We start from the raw sequence: 19061 nt of genomic DNA on the forward strand, positions 1-19061 counted from the left end.
CCTCTTTAAAAAAGAGTTTTAAGGGGGCTGGAGAGATGGCTCAGTGGTTAAGAGCACTGACTGTTCTGCCAGAGGTCCTGAGTTCAATTCCCAGCAACCACATGGTGGCTCACAGCCATCTGTAATGGAATCAGATGCCCTCTTCTGGTGTGTCTGAAGAGAGCAACAAGTGTACTCAGTTACATTAAATAAATCTTTAAAAAAAAAAAAAAAAAAAAAAGAGTTTTAAGCCAGAATTGTCAACTCCAGGCTAGCCAGGGTTATATAAGGTTTAGGGGAAAAAAAATAAATAAAGATTACAAAGACTGAGTTACAGACTTGAAACTAGGAAAGCAGCAAACCCATTCATGGGATCACTGTACTATAGGTTCCAGTGTGTGAAAAACTGGCCATCAGTTTCTAAGACAAAAAGAAAGTGTGGTGGGAAAAGGTGGCACCCATGCAACTTTGAAAAGGAGTCACTAATTGTCCCAATAAATGGCACTATGACAAAGGTACTGTGTGAACTCTAAGAATGTATAATTGAGAGGAACTGGAGGAATTTTAAAAAATCAAAAGTCAAAATTTAAGGTTTTGAACAGATCATAAAAAATTATGAGGAAAGCCGGGTGGTCATGGCACATGCCTCTTACTCTCAGCACTCAGGAGGCAGAAGCAGGAGGATCTCTCTAGATTAGAGACTAGCCTGGTCTAAAGAGTTAGTTTCAGGACAGCCAAGACTATACCAAGAAACCCTGTCTTGAAAACAAAAACAAAATTACAAGGGGAAAAACAGAATAACATGATGCTAAATTTTCACCAAGTAAGAAAGCCAATACCAAAGAAGAATGCTGATGGGTACATATTTTTTAAAAGGAGAGTGCCGGGTGGCATTGTCTTAATATAATTAAAAAAAAAAAAAAATTAAGGTTGAAAAGTGTCACTTAAAACTTTAAAAGGACCTAGACATGTTGGCAAGCGCCTTTAATTCCAGCACTTAGGAGGCAGAGGCAGGTGGATTTCTGAGTTCCAGGTAAGCCTGGTCTACAGATTGAGAGTTTCAAGACAACCAGGGATACACAGCGAGACCCCTTCTTTGGGGGTGAAGGGGTGGACACCATTACTTTAAAGGGGTTCTTCTGGAAGATGATCCAGCAGTTATCAGTATGTATTGCTCTTACAGAGGATCCCAGTTAGGATCCCCAGTACTAAGTGCCTGTACCTCCAGGTCCTGGAAATCCAAAACCTCTTCTGGGCCCCATGTTCACTCCAGCACATACAGACACACAGATAAAAAATAAATCTATAAAAATAAATGATAAACTCTAGATAATGGAGGGAATGAAAATGGAAAGATATGAGTAAAAAGGGGAAGGTGGGAAGGAAAATTTTTAAAGGATGAAAAGATTTTGAACTTCCAAGCTTCATTTTGTCACTCTAACTAATGAAACACAACAGAAAGGAAAATGGGAACTACAGGGTATACAAAAGCCAAGAACTCTGCACTTAGATAGCAAGAAATGAACATAAAACAATTTCTAGAAAATATATTAAAATGTAAATCAAATGCTTTATTATGAGAAATTGTTTGCTGCCAAGTCTGATCCCCACAGTTCATATAGTAGAACGAGAAAGCTTCCCAATTTGCGCGCACACGCACACACGCACGCACGCGCGCGCACACACACACACACACACACAGAGAGAGAGAGAGAGAGAGAGACAGACAGACAGACAGACAAAATTTTTCTTTAAAAAAAAAAAAAGATTAAAGTGGGGCCAGAGAGATGGCTCAGTGGTTAAGAGCACTGACTGCTCTTCCAGAGGACCCAAGTTTGATTCCAAAACAGTCACACTGCAGCTCACATCTACCTATAACTCCAGTACCAGGAAATCCACCACCCTCTTCTGATCTCCTTGGCTAACCTGTGGGCACATGGCACATACACATATATATTCAGGCAAAACTTATATACACACACAAACAAAAAAAAACAGTTTTTAAAAAAGATGAAGCAGCCTTTTACTTTTTTCTAAGAAACATTATGAGATTCTATACACCAAGATAATACTCATCTTGATGGACAGCAAAGAGCAGATCGCTGTCCAGGTGACACCCCGTGTGGGAACTCAGCTAGTTATCCTCTACTCAGGCCATGAACCCAACAACTCATTAAATCACTAACTTGTTAAGATTTTGGAATTATTTTTGGCATTTTACTTATCCACTCTTGTGGGTACACACGGCACAGCAGTATATTTAAGATATCTGAAGGTTGAGCACACCCAGGACTTCATAATACCATTCACTAATGGAGTGATTTTTCCTCTATATTCATATTAACAAAAGCTTTGAACAAATACTTGTCAAATACAAGTCAGAAATATACTAAAAGCATAAAATGAGTTTTGAGAGCGTTGCATTTGTTTCAATAAAAGACATTCATATATACAAAATAATTCAAAATAAATAAGCACTCAAGGGGAAAGTGAGAAAGAGAACTTAGTATCAGTAGGCATCAAATAATTTAAACAGATGGAAGACATATACAAACAAATGCTAACAGACATTTGTATACAAATGCTACATATAGTATGTAAATAAGTACAAATGATTACGTATTTCGTCAAAACTCTCATTAAGATCCAATACCTGTCTCCACAGTATTTTCTGTCTCCGTTGTCTCTAGTCCATCCATGCTGTCCTCATCTTCCACTGTAGATTTTCCTCTACTTCGAGGCCTGCAATAAATTAATTAAAATAAGCACATAAAATCAAATACTAAAATTTTTGCTTGGTTGTTTTTGGAGATGCTTTCACATGTAACCAGGCTTGCCTTGAACTCCTAATATTCCAACCTCATTCTCCTAAGTACTAAGATGTGTACCATGGACTACCACACCCAGATAAATGTTGAATTTTAAGGCTTAGATTTAAACACCATATAAAGCATACTTGGAAAATACAGCAAATAAAATTTAAGTATTCTCCAGCATAATAGCACATTAAGTAATAAAAAATAATTTCTTCCTTAAAGCCTGAATATGAGGACAGAACCATGTTACTAATAAATATCATAAGTTTGGAACTACTAATTCAGGATTTTGCTTCTTAAAGTGACCTTTTCCAAGACTCCCTCTGTATCCAGTATTAGCTTTTATATTTCTAATAAGTTCTTTACAAAGTTCAGACTATTAAAAGGCTGTAGCCTACATTTAGTGAAATTTAAGTGATACCTGAAAATTCCATTTACTAAAAGCTCATGTAATTGGGCCAGCAAGATGACTCAGTGGGTAAGGGTGCTAACCTCCAACCCTGAGGACCTAAGTCAACTCCTGGGACCCACATGGAAAAAGGAGCAAATGAACCCTGCAAGCTGTTCTCTGACTCCTACATGTGCACATGCACACATTGAAGCACAGAAATAAATCAAATGTAATAAAAAAAAATTAAGTAAATGTTTAAAAGAAAAACAAATCAACAAAAAGTAGCTTATATAGATGGCCAGACCTGTTAGTTCTAACTTCAACCCCAGCCCTCAGTCAGATCTCTGAGTCTGAGGTCAGCCTAGTCTACACAGCAAGTTCTAGAGCTATATAATGTGATCCAAACTTCTTTAATTAGTTAATTAATTAATTTATTAATTTTATCTGGGTAATAATATAGAATAGAAAATAAAAGATGAGAGCAATCAATATAGCTTAGTAGTAGAGAATTCATCTAACATAAACAAGGCCATGGGTTCAATCACCAGCAAAAAGTTATTTAATTAATTAAGATCTGAAAGAGCTGCTCAGTGGACATTTTATTTATCAACTGCAACAAATAACATGGTTTTCTTCTGTTTTAAATTCACAGCCAAAAACACTTCATTTATGCAAAAAATACTTGATTCCATGCCAAGGACTCTTCTAGGCATATTTACTAGCCTTTATTCAATGGTGGTTTTCAACAGTTGATGTTTCCCCCAAAATTATCTGGCAATGTCTGAACATAATGTCTGTTGTCACAATATGGAGTGGAGAAGCTAGTCAACCCAGCCAGGAGAGTCCAGAAGTGCTGCTAATGGCACTAGAATGCAGGAGGCGCCCCTGCCAAGAAATCACCTAGTTCAACAGGTCAACAGTTTAGAGAACAGGATTCTATTCTCTTCTCTATATGCAGCAACTAATAAATATGAGTTCCATTTTCACTTTATTTTCATGATAAAATAGAAATCATAAAACAGTTAAGATATTTAGGGCCTGAGTTCAATTCCCAGCACCCACATTAGGAATCACAAAAGCACCAGTTGACTCTAACCCAGAAAATCTGATATACTCTTCTGGCTTCTATGGGCACCCCCACACAGTGGCATAAACACATATACCCATACACGCACATATTAACTTTCTTAACCACAAGAAATATAAAGTTCTATTGTTTGAAAAAATTGCTGAGGGGGACTAGACACTCCATGAATCTTAAGATTTGGTTGGAGAAATTACCTTCTGGTATTTTAAGCTAAAAGCTTTAAGCAACATTTGGTCCTTCTGAACTCTTTATAGTAGTAAATTGCATTTTGCCTATTCTCTGCATGCAAATATCTCACACAGCAACAATACTATTCTATTCCCAGTACCATCACCTGAAACTTTCTACTACCTGGCTTCTCTTGCAAAGTGACTATATCTATCTCTCCCAGAGTGACTATATCTATCTTACTAATTCTGCCTTTGATTTCAGTGGTCAAAATCCATAAAGGGTCAGGGGAAAAAAAATGGCTCAGTGGTTAATGGTCATTGTCTCCAAGCCAGATGACCTGAGCTGAGTTGCTCACATGATGAAAGTAGAGAACCATCTGACCTCTATGCATGCATACATAGTACATACCCATGTGGTAACACAAATATTTTAAATGAGTAAAATACAAGAAAAATCCCTAAAATTATCTACAGCACAGCAAGGAAATACCCAACTCCCATGTTTAACATTTAAGACCTTTTTAAACAAATGATAAGTTTGACTCCTAGATGACTTAAGAAACATACAAATAACCATTTCTGATAGAAAATATGAAAATAATTTTCTAAAATTATAAAGCTTCTACAATTTTCAAGATAAGTAAAGAGGTAATTTTCCCTTTGAAATGGAATCTGTAATGCCAAGTGTGGTCTGAATAAAAATGGCCTTAGTCACTAGAGAGTGAACTGCTTTGCAAGAATTAGAAGGATTAGGAGGTGTGGCCTTGTTGGAAGAGGTTCAAAAGCCCATGTAGGGCCCAGTCTCTCTCATCCTCTCAGCCTGAAGAATGTAGCTCTCAGCTACTGCTCTACCACCATGCCTGCCATCACACTCCCTGACATGATAATTGACTAAGACTCAGAAACCATAAGCAACACCCGGTTAAATGCTATCTTAAGAGTTGCCTTGGTCACAGTGTCTCTTCACAGCAAAGTACACTGACTAAGACACCAGACTTCATGTCTCTGGCATTAAAAGCTTGTTTCACCACACCAGACATTTATTCTTAGTAAGAAGAGAAATTTCTATAATTATTCTTTAGTGATATTTGTCATTATTAAAAATCATTAGGGGGCTGGAGAATGACTCGGCATTTAAGAGCACTGGCTGCTCTTCCAGAGGGCCTAGGTTCAATTCCCAGAATCCACATGACAACTCACAACTGCCTGTAACTCCCATTCCAGAGGATCCAATATACTCACACAGACAGACATACATGCAGGCAAAACACCAATGCACATAAAGGAATAAATAAAAACAACTTTTTAAAAAGTCATTAGAATTTGTATAATCTGTAGCCTGAGAAGGCAAGATGAGAATTTATAATGAATAAAAAATAAAGCACACAAAGTCATTAAATGAAGGATTTTCGTTTGAGCATTGTAGTTGTATTGGTTTGAATGAGAAATATCGCCTTTAGACTTAAGCATTTGAAAAAGTCTCCAGCTGCTGCTGTCTAAGGTCTTAGAAAGTGTGGCCTTATAGGAGGAGGTATGTCACTGGAGATGGCTTTGTGAGTTAAAAGACTGGCACAATTTCAGGTTACCTTTCTACTCTACACTTGTGGTACATAAGCTCTCGACTTCCTGTTCCAACTACCAACCCTCCCCATCATGATGGATTCTAAGCCTCTAAAATAGTGGTTCTTGGCCTTCCTAATGTTGTGACCCTCTAGAACAGTTCCTCATGTTGGGTAACCTCCAACCATAAAATTATTTATTTTGCTGCTACTTAATAGCTAATTTTGCTGCTGTTGTTATGAATCATAATACAAATATCTGATATACAAATTCCAAAGAGGTTGCACCCCACAGACTGAGAACCACCTCTCTAGAAGTAAACCCTTTCTTCTGTAAATTGTCTTGGTCATGGTGATTTTACAAAGCAATAGAAAGGTAACTAATACAGTGTTTATATCTCAAAAAATAGATATGAAGGACCTGCAAGGTGGGTCAGCAGGTACTTTCCACCAAGCCTGACAACCTCATTTTAATCCTAAAATAATCACCTACAGCAAGTTATCCTCGGACCTCCCATGTGAGTGCCATGGCTCATTTGCCCTCCCTACATAAACAGAAAACAAATTAACTGAAATGTCATTTTCACAATGATAGGGTACCAGCAGAGATTTTTTTCCCTGTCCACCAAGAAAAGACTATGCAGGTGAATCATTGAAGTGATGATACTCAGCAGCTACTAAAATCATATACAACTACAGTTAATAACATATCAATCTTTTATGACTAGCCTCCCTATATGAAGAGAAGAAACTTTCTCTGCCTATTTTCTACACACACACACACTGTGTGTGCATATGTGAATAAAACTCTTTATGTGTGTGTGTAAAACATACCTAGTAAAACCCTAACATAACGGTATGGCATAAAATGTTTTCCTTGGACCTGCAAGGAAGTAAAGTGGAGTAAAGATTTTTTGCACAAAGATCAACAACCTGAGCTTGATCTCCAGGATCCATATAGCAAAGAAAACCAATTCTAACAAATTGTCCTCTTATCTCCATGTGTGCCATAACAAGCATGCAGACATGCACACTGTGTGCATGCACACATACAGACACTGTCAAGAAGTAAAATTTATCTATATATCTATCAAAGTATTCTAGAGTGGGGACAGTGAGGGATAAGCAGGGTTAAAGGTGCATGGTGCCTTTCAATGGCTTACTGAGAAAATTACAGGGGTGTGCATACCCCTTTTACTGCACCTATCACTTCTGCCACCTGCTGGCATCAGACTCCAGCTTCTCAGGCCTCAACTAGGGCTGAATATATGCTTTCAGCTATAGTTAGGGACTTCTAAGTCTAAGTCATTCAGCTGTCTAGACTTGGAAAATGGGTCTTGACTCTCCAGTATGCACACTATCACTGTTGTATTAGACCAATCCAATATATTCTCTATTAGTATACTGACTGTGTTCATCCAAAGCAGAACCTATCTAAAATATCAAAATAGCTCTGAAGAATTAAACATTGTCATCAGCTACATTGAAAAATCTCTCACGCCATTAGTTACATGGTTACTAGAAAAGAAACCCTAAAGGGGGAAAAATGATGAGAGAAAATGATGGCAAGGAAAGAGACTTGTAGCTCTAGAGCAGAGGGGATTCTATGAAATATGCCAAGTATAGACTAGGTGGGAAAATGGTGAGAGAGGGGGGAGTTTTGAGTGTCTGTAAATTACAGAAGATGAATGCTGTAACTTTGTTTGAAGTGGGAGGCAAGTGTTGAGGATGTTGCGTAAGCTGGGCAAATGATTAGTAGAGAGCCACATCCCCAGTTCCTAGAAACAAATCAAACTTCTCCCTGATATATTTTACCTCATCTGTTGAACAGGGGTAATGGTAGCTATCTCATTAACACATGTCTCTTACTACAGTTAAGTGTTCAGTAGTTACCTACATTTACATGCATCATTTTTATTCCTATTAGTATGGTAACATTTAAAAAAAACATGGATACTAAAACAGCAACCGAGACTTATTAACAATCAATGGCTTAGGTTTTTTTGTTTGTTTGTTTTAAATGTACATAGTTGTGTACCTATTATGTATGCTTGTGTATCTCTGGCCTAGTGCCCAGAAAGGTCAGAAGAGGACATAGGATCTGCTGGAAATGATGTTACAGGTGGTTGTGAACCACCATGTGGGCAGCAGAAATCATACCCGGATCCTCTTTAAGAGTAACAAGTGCTCTTAACTGCTTGCTAGGCCAGCTATCCATTCCCCAGCCACTTTTTAAACAACCTCAGTTCAAGCCTTGCCAGTTGTTCAACATTAGAAAAAAAAAAAAAAAAATTAGGACTCTAGAAGATATAAAGGGAAGAGAGGGGAACGAGTGAGAGAGGAATGGGAACACCCAAGAAAATTAAGGCTGTATAGAAAGTTCACAAAAGAAAGAAAGAAAGAAAGAGAGAGAGAGAGAGAGAGAGAGAGAGAGAGAGAGAGAGAGAGAGAGAAATGAACGTACGTACGTACGTAGGTAGGTTGGTTAACCACTTCGGTACTGCTAGGCCCCCCACCCCCCCACACACACACAGAGAATCATGTTTAGTTAAGTCTGTATGTCTATGGAGGAGTATGTGCAGTATGTGTGCTGGGTGCTGTGGAGGCCAGAGGCATCTGGTACCCCTGGAGTGTGTGATCCAACCTATGTTGGTACTGGGATTTGAACCCAGGTCCTCTGCAAGAGTAGTACACACTCTCATCCATGAGCCACCTCTCCAGCCCAGTAAATTGCTTCTTAAATGTTGCAAAGTCTTTCTCCAACCTTCACAAGTAAATCAAAACTACTCCTTAGACTGACTTAAACCCATACTACTTCTGCAATTTCATCTCTTTACTGGTACCAGGTTTGTTAACTCCTGGTAAACTTTATTCCTTCCATTACAAGCTCACTCACCTGGTACAGCTTTTGCACACGCTACTGCCTGCAAAGTACCTCTATTTCCTCCAATAAGCCCTCAAATAAACAATCAAATAGGTAGAAATCAAACCTATATAGTGCTTTTTTGACTTAGCTTAGTGGTTCTGCTACAAGCTCTGCACTGAACTTCTACTAGCCAGTGACACCTTAAAAGGAATCACACCATTTCTGTGTGCTTCCAATACTTTCCTGCAGAGACAGAAAATAAGAAAAATTTATAGATGCTGGGAAATGTTAATGAACACACTGATTAAATTAAAACTAAGTGAAACAAAGTAAAGAAAGAGAAAGAATCAAACCTTTATCCTGCCTGTTCTATATGAATAATTACAGAGGAAAATCAACCAAGAGATCATCCAGACCTGGTCTATACAACTGTAATGCCAACTACCCTGAAGACTGAGATAGAAAGGATCACTTGAACCAAGTTATACAAACATATACATTAACTTCATTCTGTTTTGCTTTTAAATATTTATTTTTATTTTATGTATATGAACATTGGCTTGCATATACATATGTGAACCACATGTGTGTGGTGTTGTGCTTGTCAAGGACAGGAAAGGCTGTTGAATCCCCTGGAACTAGAGTCACAAGGGATTGTAAACACCCATGGAGGTGCTGGGAACTGAAACTGAGGCCTCTGTAAAAGCAGCATGTACTCTTAACCACTGAGCCATCTCCTCAGTCCCCACATGTTCTTTTATAATTTTAACTTAATTTTTTTAGGGATGAACTCAAAACTAAGGATTTTGAAAAACCCTTACTTTTTAAAGATAACATTCTCAATTACTTATAAATAACACCATGCCTGGTTCAAAGTAATGCAAGGGGACAGGTTGTGGCTGTTTTCTAAGTCGAGAAAGAAGGAAAGGCTGGAGCTAGGTAAGTATGGAGGCGGGGCAAATCCAGGAGGAGATGGGGAAGAAGAAACTACAATCAGAATATACTGTATGAATTTTCAAATAAAAAAATATTACATACCAGCATACTAAACATACAATGTAAGATGAAACAAAATTCCTAAAACAAGGCCATGTTTGTTTATTTGTTTGTTTGTCTGTTTCCCTAAGACAGTGTAGGGTTTCCCTGGCTGTCCTGGATCTCACTTTGGAGATCAGGCTTGCCTCAAAGTCACAGAGAGCCACCTGCCTCTGCAGTGCTGGGAATAAAGGGGCACATCTCCATGCTGGCATTACTTTCTTTACTCCCACCGAGAAAATCTATTTTTCAATAAAATATATTTTATCAAAAGTAATAATAAATGAACTAAGGCTGGTGTGCATTGCTTTAGGTTAAGTGATGACAGTATAAAGAGTGTGTTACATTATTCTTTACACACTTACATATAACCATTTTTTCTAAAATAGAAGAGTTTCTACATCAGAGTAATGGGAAAAAGTTATCCTTAGAAAGGAATGTGAATAATTTTTAACGAGGAGAAGAGAATCACAATGGGAAAGTCTCGTGAAAGAAATATTTTCGGCAAAAAGACTTTTGCCAAAAAGTATCAGCAGATAAAGGTTTCAGACAGAGCTTGGTGAAACTCTGTTAGTACAGGATCTTCACTACAGTAAAGCACATGTCCCAGGAAGACTGCCTCCTTCACATTCTGGCTTTAGACTCTCTGGGACTCCTTGTTGAAAACAAAAAGAGGAGTAGCTACCTCCACTCAAAAGATTTCGTAACAACTAAACATTAAGGTGCTTACACAGTTTTCCTAAAGGGCTGCTTCACCTAAGTTCTCATTGTCACCATCCAGACTACAGACAAAAACAGTCCCTGAAAGGCCAAGAAACTTGTGAACTCTTGGGCACTGCACAGAGTACACTGACAATCCAACTGGCTTTTTTTCTTCCTAGGCATATAGCTGATTGACATTTTTGTTAACTTCCCTTACATGTGATTGAGATGAAAGCAATACTGACAGAAGACTCTTATCCACTCACAGTACTTGTCTCCAAATCTCCCTGAAATATGTAATCCATCACCTCTTCTCTTCATGGCAAATGTCAACACTTGAACCACCTTTTTCACTGGGTGTTGACATCAGAGATCAGGCCAAGTTCTACATTGCTAAGTTAGTGTGATAAACCTGAGATTTTACTCAGCATGGCTCCAACTAACAGTTCTCTTTGTGGATTTATCACAACAATCAACATTTTAAAGAAAGGGAAAATAACAAATTCAGGAATTAGCAAGGCATAGTACCAGCAGAGGCTCATAGCAAGACACGAATGTGGTCTACCTAACAAATTCCAAGCCAGTCGGGCTACTCAGATAAACAATCTCAATAAGAAAAGAAGAACAAGAGATTACTCAGTAAGTACACTCACCTGCTACACCAACCTGACCAGTCTGATAATTCTTAGAGCCCACAAAAACACCCCATAAACCCAGGACTCCTATAATGAAAGATGGGAAGTAGAAAAAGAGAATCACCCAGAAACTGGTTTATAAAGCTCAGAAGCAAAACCAAGAGACATTGATCAAAAACAAGGTGGAAGGCAAGAACAATGCCCAAAGTTATTCTCTAATCTACATATGTGACCCGCATACAATATTTTTATACATGAATGACAGGATCCCTAAAAAGTCATAGAAATTCACTATGTAGGCCAGACAAGACAAAAATTTTAAAGTAGGGGCTGGAGAGATGGCTCAGTGGTTAAGAGTGCTGACTGCTCTTCCAGATGTCCTAAGTTCAATTCTCAGCAACCACATGGTGGCTCACAACCATCTGTAATGGGATCTGATGCCCTCTTCTGGTGTGTCTGAAGAGAGTCTTCTAGTGTGTCTGAAGAGAGTAATAATGTACTCATATACATAAAATAAATAAATAAATCTTTAAAAATGTTTAAAGTAAAAATAAAGGGGGGAGGCAAGAAATGAAATAAATAAAATAATACAGTCGAGCAAACAGTCATGCATGCACCTGGGAGGCTAAGGCAAGAAGACCACAAAACCATTCTGGGCTGAGAGTGAACTCAAGGTGCACATGTGGGTAGAGAATGTTTAGTACAATCCCACTTGCTTTGTTTAAATGCCTTTTTATCTGTATCTTACGTGCACTGGAGTCTTGCCTGTATGCATGTCTGTATGTCCGACCCCTTGAAACTGGAGTTATAGTTGTGAACTGCCATATAGCTGCTGGGGATTGAACCTGAGTCCTCTTGGAAAGAAGGCCATGTTCTTAATTACTAAGACATTTCTCCAGCCCCTGTGCCAGGTATGGTGGCATGTATGTAGAATCTCATCATTCCAGAGCTGGAGGAGTTATTATGATAAATTTAAGAACATTAAAAGCTACACAGCAATACTGCCTACCCAAAATAGTACTGACCAAAACTACAGAAAGTTAAAAACATTCTGTTGTAAAGTACTTGGCTGCGGTGCATGAAACCCTGGGTTCTATCCCAGGAACCACATAAAACTAAGCATAGTGGTCCATGCATGTAATACCAGCAGTTGGCAGGAGTCAGGAGAATCAGAAGTTAAGGTCATCTTTAACAACACAAATGGTAAATAAAGACAAGCACAAGATACATGAGATCCTGTCTCAAAAAATAAAAAAGCAAATAATCTTATGTCATGTTTCATTGCACATGGCATCTTATCTACAAGCCAGAAATGTGTAGGCAGAAATACAATAATCAAATGATCACCACTGTACTTGTGATGTGTACCATTCATTAGTTTATGGTAAACACATACAACACTGTTAAAACACTTTAGAATAAGCCAGGTGTGGTGGCATGTCTTTAATCCCAATGCTAGAGGCAGAGACAGGTGGATCTCAGAGGTCCAGGATGGCTAGGGCTACACAGAGAAACCCTGTCTCAAAAATCATTATCATCACCACCACCATCATCATCACCACCACCACCACCACCACCATCATCATCATCATCACCACCATCACCACCACCACCATCATCATCATATTTTTTTAAAAAAAAAACTTTAGAATAAATATATAAGATTTATAATAATGTTAAATGATCAAAACCAAACTCCTAAATTCCCATATTACCATCTTGTGAAGTGAAATATCAAGGCTGAGGGAAAATATGAGGATGTTTTATAATGAACATATTATTTGATCAATCTCACTGAAGTGGATATATTTATACTCAAGTAAATATATGTTTTAAATTCTCTTTTAGGATATTTTAATGTGTATGAGTATTTTACTTACATGCACACCATGCTCATACCTGGTAGGCCAAAAGGAGGCATCAGAGTCCCTAAAACTGGAGTTAAAGCTAATTGTGAGCTACCATATGGACACTGAGAATTTAATTCAGGTCTTCAGCAAGAGTAGTATGTACTCTTAACCACTTGCTATCTCTCCAGCCTATTATAACAAGTAAATATATTTAAATAATCATATGCACATTTTAAAAATGAGTATGACCCACCCCAAAGTCTCCATAATCTGTGAACTGTTGGGGCATGTGAAAGGGCTGGTCCTGCTGATCCAACGCTGCTGCAGAATCTCCATGACACAGGGCAACAACAGAATAACCAGGAGGAGTCCTGGTGAGGATCCAATACTGATGTTGTCACAGAAGCCAGAGAACTAGAACCAGACCAATGACTCACTGCAATGGACATTTGCAAGTGAAGATGTATGGACAGAGGGGCATACTGTGGGACACACTGTTTCTAGGTCCCCTTCTTACAGGGACTTGGAGACTGTCCTATTCTAGGGTTTACTCATCCCAACCTGATTGCATTGAAGAATCTATCTTCATAACTCCCCCAACAGAGTCACATTTCTCAGATCCTGAATAAATACATATGAGGGTGGTTTTTTGTTTGGTTTGGTTTTTGTTTTGCTCTTGGTTTTAGGAGTTTTTTTGAGTCAGAGTTTCTCTGTATCTAACCCTAGTTATCCTAGAACTTGCTCTGTAGACCAGACTGGCTTTGAACTCAGAGATCCGCCTGCCTATACCTACTTCTGCCTCCCTAGTGCTGGGATTAAAAAGGAATTCCTCTACTGCCCAACATGAGGATAGTTTTGTTTCTTCCCCCAATTAATCAACCCAGTGCAGTAATTTTAAGAATGTGGATAAAAGCATTTTACTTGTACAATTGTTGAAGCCGACACATTAGAAATGTCAGGGGAGGGGATGAGGGTTGGGGGGGGGAATGGGAAGGGGGATAACATTTGAAATGTAAATAAATAAAATAACCAGTAAAACAACAACAACAACAAAAGAAGTGTTTTTAAAAGTTTTAGTTAAAAGTGTGATTAAAAGTTTTAGTTAATTTTGGTAGTTAACTGCCACGTGGATGGGATTAAAAGCTGCCTAAGAGGCTTCTAAAGCATACCCTTGTGGTTTAGTTTTAAAGACACTTTGAGATAGCATTAACTGAGAGAAGACCTGCCCTGAGTATGGTCAGCACTGCTCCACATACGAGGAACCTTTTGCAATAAAAGAAGAAAAAGAAAGAAAAAAAGAAAGCCCAAAAGCCATTGCCCAAGCACCCTTTTCCCTGTTTCCTGTCCACCCTTATGTGAAGAACCTCCATTACCACACAATCCCACCACACTTTTGTTTAAGCACATGGACAAACAGCCAGACTGGATCATCTGAAACTGTGATGTAAATAAAACCTGTCTCCCTTTTCTGAAGCATTTTGTCAAGGCAACTCAAAAGAAAAAACTTGGTATCAGAAATATGGACAGGGAGTTTTTCTGAAAATGTGTAAGTAAATGGGTAACTAGTGGTTATAAGGGTAGAAACCTGCTTGAACTACTTTTGTAGTCCTCAAATTTGAAGATCGAAGCTCTAATGCTCGAGTACCCAAGAATGTAGCTTTATTTGGAAATAGAGCTGCCTTTAAGGTGAAATGCAGTTAAAATGGAGTTAAGATGGTGTCAGGGAACAGAGCTAGAGAGATAGCTCAAAGGTAAAAGTTATTTGTTGCTCTTGCAGAGGAACTGGGTTCAATTCCCAGTACCAATATAGTGGTTCACAGCCATCCATTAACCCAGCTGGATAGGATTCAACCTCTTCTGACCTTTGTGAGCACCTAGCACAAAGCTAGTGCACATACATACATTCAGGCAAAACTCTAACATAAATAAAATGAATAAATCTAATCTTTGTAAATTAACAAAAAAGATGGTGTCTGGGGGCTGGTGAGGTGGCTCAGCAGGTAAGGCACTTGTTGCCAAGTGTGACAACAAGAGTGATACTCATGACTCAGCATAGAAGGAGAAAACCAACTCCCACAAGTTGTCCTCTGACTTCCATATAGGTATGTGAGCATGTACAAGCATTCACACACACACAGAAGTAATTTTTTTTAACAAAACGACATCACAATTCAACAACAACAACAAAACAAAAAAACCCAGCAAGACCATGCCAGCACACAGTGAGAATACAGCTATCTGCAAAGTCCACAAAGAATCGACTCTGTTGACTTTGATTTTCAGCCTCCAAAACAGCGAAGGAAACAAAGGGGTAGGTTCTACTATTTTAAGTAGCTACTCTGTGGTAAACTGTTATTACCACAAAGGAACTGGTGGAGGCAGAAACTAGAAAGTTCTCTGTTAGGTATCTCCCTGAGGATGTGAGCACTAAGTTGAGAAGCATACACACCAATATGATGGGTAACTCTCATACTAAGGGGAAAATGGTCACCTCAGAAACCACAAACCACCAATCAGAGCATATGAGTTGGGGGGGGGGGGGGGCAAATGGGGGGGCAGGGAGGGAGGGAGGAGAGGGAGGAGAGGGAGGGAGAGATAACAAGCACTGAACTTTCTTGAAGTCAGCACTACAGACACTTAATATTCCTACCTATTTTCAATCAAGAAAATACAGGCCCAGAAAGATTACATAAGGGCTGGAGAGATGGCTCAGTGGTTAAGAGCACTGTCTGTTCTTCCAGAGCAGAGGTTCTGAGTTCAATTCCCAGCAACCACATGGTGGCTCACAACCATCCGTAATGGGATCTGATGCCCTCTTCTGGTGTGTCTGAAGAGAGCAATGGAGTACTCACATACATTAAATAAATAAAATTAAAAAAAAAAAAAAGAAAAAAGAAAGAAAGAAAGAAGGAAAGAAAGAAAGGAAGGAAGGAAGGAAGGAAGGAAGGAAGGAAGGAAGGAAGAAAGAAAGAAAGAAAGAAAGAAAGAAAAAAAGAAAGAAAGAAAGAAAGAAAAGATTACATAAATGGCCAGTCAGTTTTAAAGTGGAGCCATTGATTGAAGTTTTCCCTCTAACTCCTCTCAGATCCCTCCCACCTCTGATAGTTAAGATTCCTCCAAAACAAACAAAAACAAACAAACAAAAATGGGGAAGCCCAAAAGGAAAAACAAAGAACTTTGAACTTCTGAGATATGGAAAATTAGCTCTGGCTTTATTATCACTTACATAAACTCAGCCACTGGATTCCTCAACATTAAGAGGGTTCTGAGTGTAACATTAAGAGGGTTCTGAGTGTAGCATTGTGGCTCACTCCTGAACATCAGAATTTAAAAGCTGAGGCAGAAGGATTATTTTAAGTTCAAAGACAGCCTGCACTAAATAGTGAGTTCCAGGTTAGCCTAAACTAACTAGTGAGATCTTGTCTCACAATGCACTAAAGGTCGGAAAGGAAGAAAGGGACTTCAATTATGTGAAAGTGGTTGAAAGAGGGGTTATAGCACACAGAGACTTCTCCATCCATGTTCTAATAACATTGGATCCTCTAGAACGTCAACCTCTTATCTAATCAGTTCTTCAGTCCATATCCAAATCAAGTTAACTATTACTCGATTCTGTTCCATGTTTCTACTACACATACACACACATACGCACATGCATGCCCCTACACAGATACACACTGTAATAGTCAATTAATGCCTCACACCCCACGCCTGGTTTGCACATGGGTTCTAAAGACCTGGTCTCTGGTCCTCATACTTGCCCATCAGGCATTTTATCCACTGAGGCAGCTCTGCAGTCCCAACTGTAAATATGTAAGACAAACTGTAATACAAGGGTAAAGAAAATAAAAGTTAATAATGCCTTACATCTAAGTCAATAGCAAAACCTTACTGAAAATAAAAATCATCCTGGGCTCAAGCCCCAACATTCCAATGAAGGAGGGAAAATCTTATTTATCATTGTACTTTCTCCTCACCTGGAAAAACATTCCTCTGGTCAAATTGATAAGAAAATACATTATATATGGCACATTAAACTGACTTCCCTCTAAATCTCCAATCCTCTCCCCACCCCAAAAAAAGAGGAATTCCATGGGACTAGAGAGATGGCTCAGTGGTTAAAGAGCAGCTACTACCCTTCTGGACAACCCAAGCTCAGTTCCCAGTGCCCACATAGGGCAGTTCATCACCACCTGTATGCAAGTCTAGCTCAAGGAGTTACACCTTCTGGCTTCCACCAGCACTAGCATGATTATGACATATGAACATACATATATCCATGGAACAAATAAGTAGGTCTTGGGGGTGAGGAAATTTCATATGAAAACGGCATAAATAAGTGGTATATATTTTTAAGTCTTGGGATACTGTAACTAGAAATTCTATGACATAAACCTAAACTTTCTTAGAAATGTGTTTTTAGCTGGGCAGTGGTAGCACACACCTTTAGCCCCAGCCCCTGGGAGGCAGAGGTGGGTGAATATCTGAGTTCCAGGCCAACCTGGTCTATAGAATGTGTTCCAAGACAGCCAGGGCTACACAGAGAAACCCTGTCTAGCCCATCAGTGGTAGTATACACTCTAATCCCAGCACTCTGGAGGCAGACATGGGGGAAAAGGCCAGCTTAGTCTGCAGTTTTCCAGGAGGGCCAAAGGTACAAAAAGAAACCCTATCTCAAAATAACAAACAAACAAACAACAAAAAGCAAAACAAAGAAAGGAGAGAAATGTGTTTTTAAGCTCACAACTTAGAATTTAGAAGTCTTCCAAGTGTACCAAAGTGAATACTATTTATGAACATCAGGGCCCAGAACAGGAAAAGTTTCAGAGTACTAGTCACTCAATTGAAGGCATGACCTATCACACAAAACACTATTACCTATGTCATCTGAATAAGATAAAAAGATAGTTTTAAACATTCTTTTTACTAAACTTCAGTTATTTCCTCTTGGCCCTACTTGTCCATTTGCCAATCACCTACTTAGTAATTATTAGTAATCAATACCCAGTCAAAGGTAATGTGACCACTTCACATTACTTCCCCCCCCCCCCGTAAGTGGTGTAAAGGCACTGTGCTCAGTGTTTCACATACATGCTCATTAAATGCTCTAGGCTTAATGAACTTGTCCAAAATGTTCCATTCTGCATACACATACAGATACATATCATACATATGTATGTACGTATGTGGATGTACCTAAGTAATTATCAAAAATTATTTACAAGTCACCACACAGTAATGGCCAACCCAACAAAAACCCATGTCACTATTAGTGGCCCAATCACATATCCTCCCACCTCAGAGTTTGTTCCTTGTTATAGAGTACACCTCCCATAATGAAGCTGATGTATACATTATGGTGTTCCCAGCCTCAGTTATATCTATCTACCACATGGAAGCATGCCTGCCAAGGCCTTAAAAGAACTGAGAGAAAAACTTACGAAGGTTTCAGGAAATGTTTATATTCCAAATGAAACAGGTGTGTGGGCAATGCCATCTTTCCTGGCTATGCCTGTTGATACAAATCCTCTTTTTCCTCACACCCTCTATCAATATTCCATAAATCCTTTGAGCTAGTTCTGACAAATGAAGAATCACTTAAATACTCCTACTTCTCTCTTCCTCTAAACCCTCTCTCCTGGCTGCTTACGGTTCTCTTAATAGTAAGCCTGCTTCTCCCTTTATTTTCTCATCCTCTTGTCAACAAAGCTGCAGTATGAGCATTTTCCCCCTCTGAACCCAAGGCCTCACCTATACCAGATGCTCTTTATTTGTAGGTGGCCTGGTCCTAAAATGAACCTTTTAGGTCACTTCCCTGCTCAAAGGCTCCCACAGGCATCTCTTCCCACCTAAGTGTAAAAAAAAAACAGATGTCACAATGCAAGACCCTACATGACCTGACTCCTGATACTTTGTTTACTTGCCCTTCATCACACGGCTCAGCCCCATACCTCTTTTCAATTCAGTTCTA

General features: G+C 38.9%; 1 protein-coding gene across 15 annotated transcripts in view; it reads right to left on the reverse strand.

The window, feature by feature from the left end:
* Kmt2c (lysine methyltransferase 2C) overlaps positions 1-19061 on the reverse strand; it is a 212319-nt gene that overhangs the window by 156338 nt on the left and 36920 nt on the right. For all 15 annotated transcript variants that reach the window (XM_076913271.1, XM_076913265.1, XM_076913264.1 and 12 more), the window contains exon 2: positions 2633-2721. In XM_076913271.1, the coding sequence (XP_076769386.1) occupies positions 2633-2721 (89 nt within the window). The remainder of the gene's footprint in view (positions 1-2632; positions 2722-19061) is intronic.

This window comes from Arvicanthis niloticus, chromosome 15 (genome assembly GCF_011762505.2).
Source record: "Arvicanthis niloticus isolate mArvNil1 chromosome 15, mArvNil1.pat.X, whole genome shotgun sequence".
NCBI classification, from domain to species: domain Eukaryota; kingdom Metazoa; phylum Chordata; class Mammalia; order Rodentia; family Muridae; genus Arvicanthis; species Arvicanthis niloticus.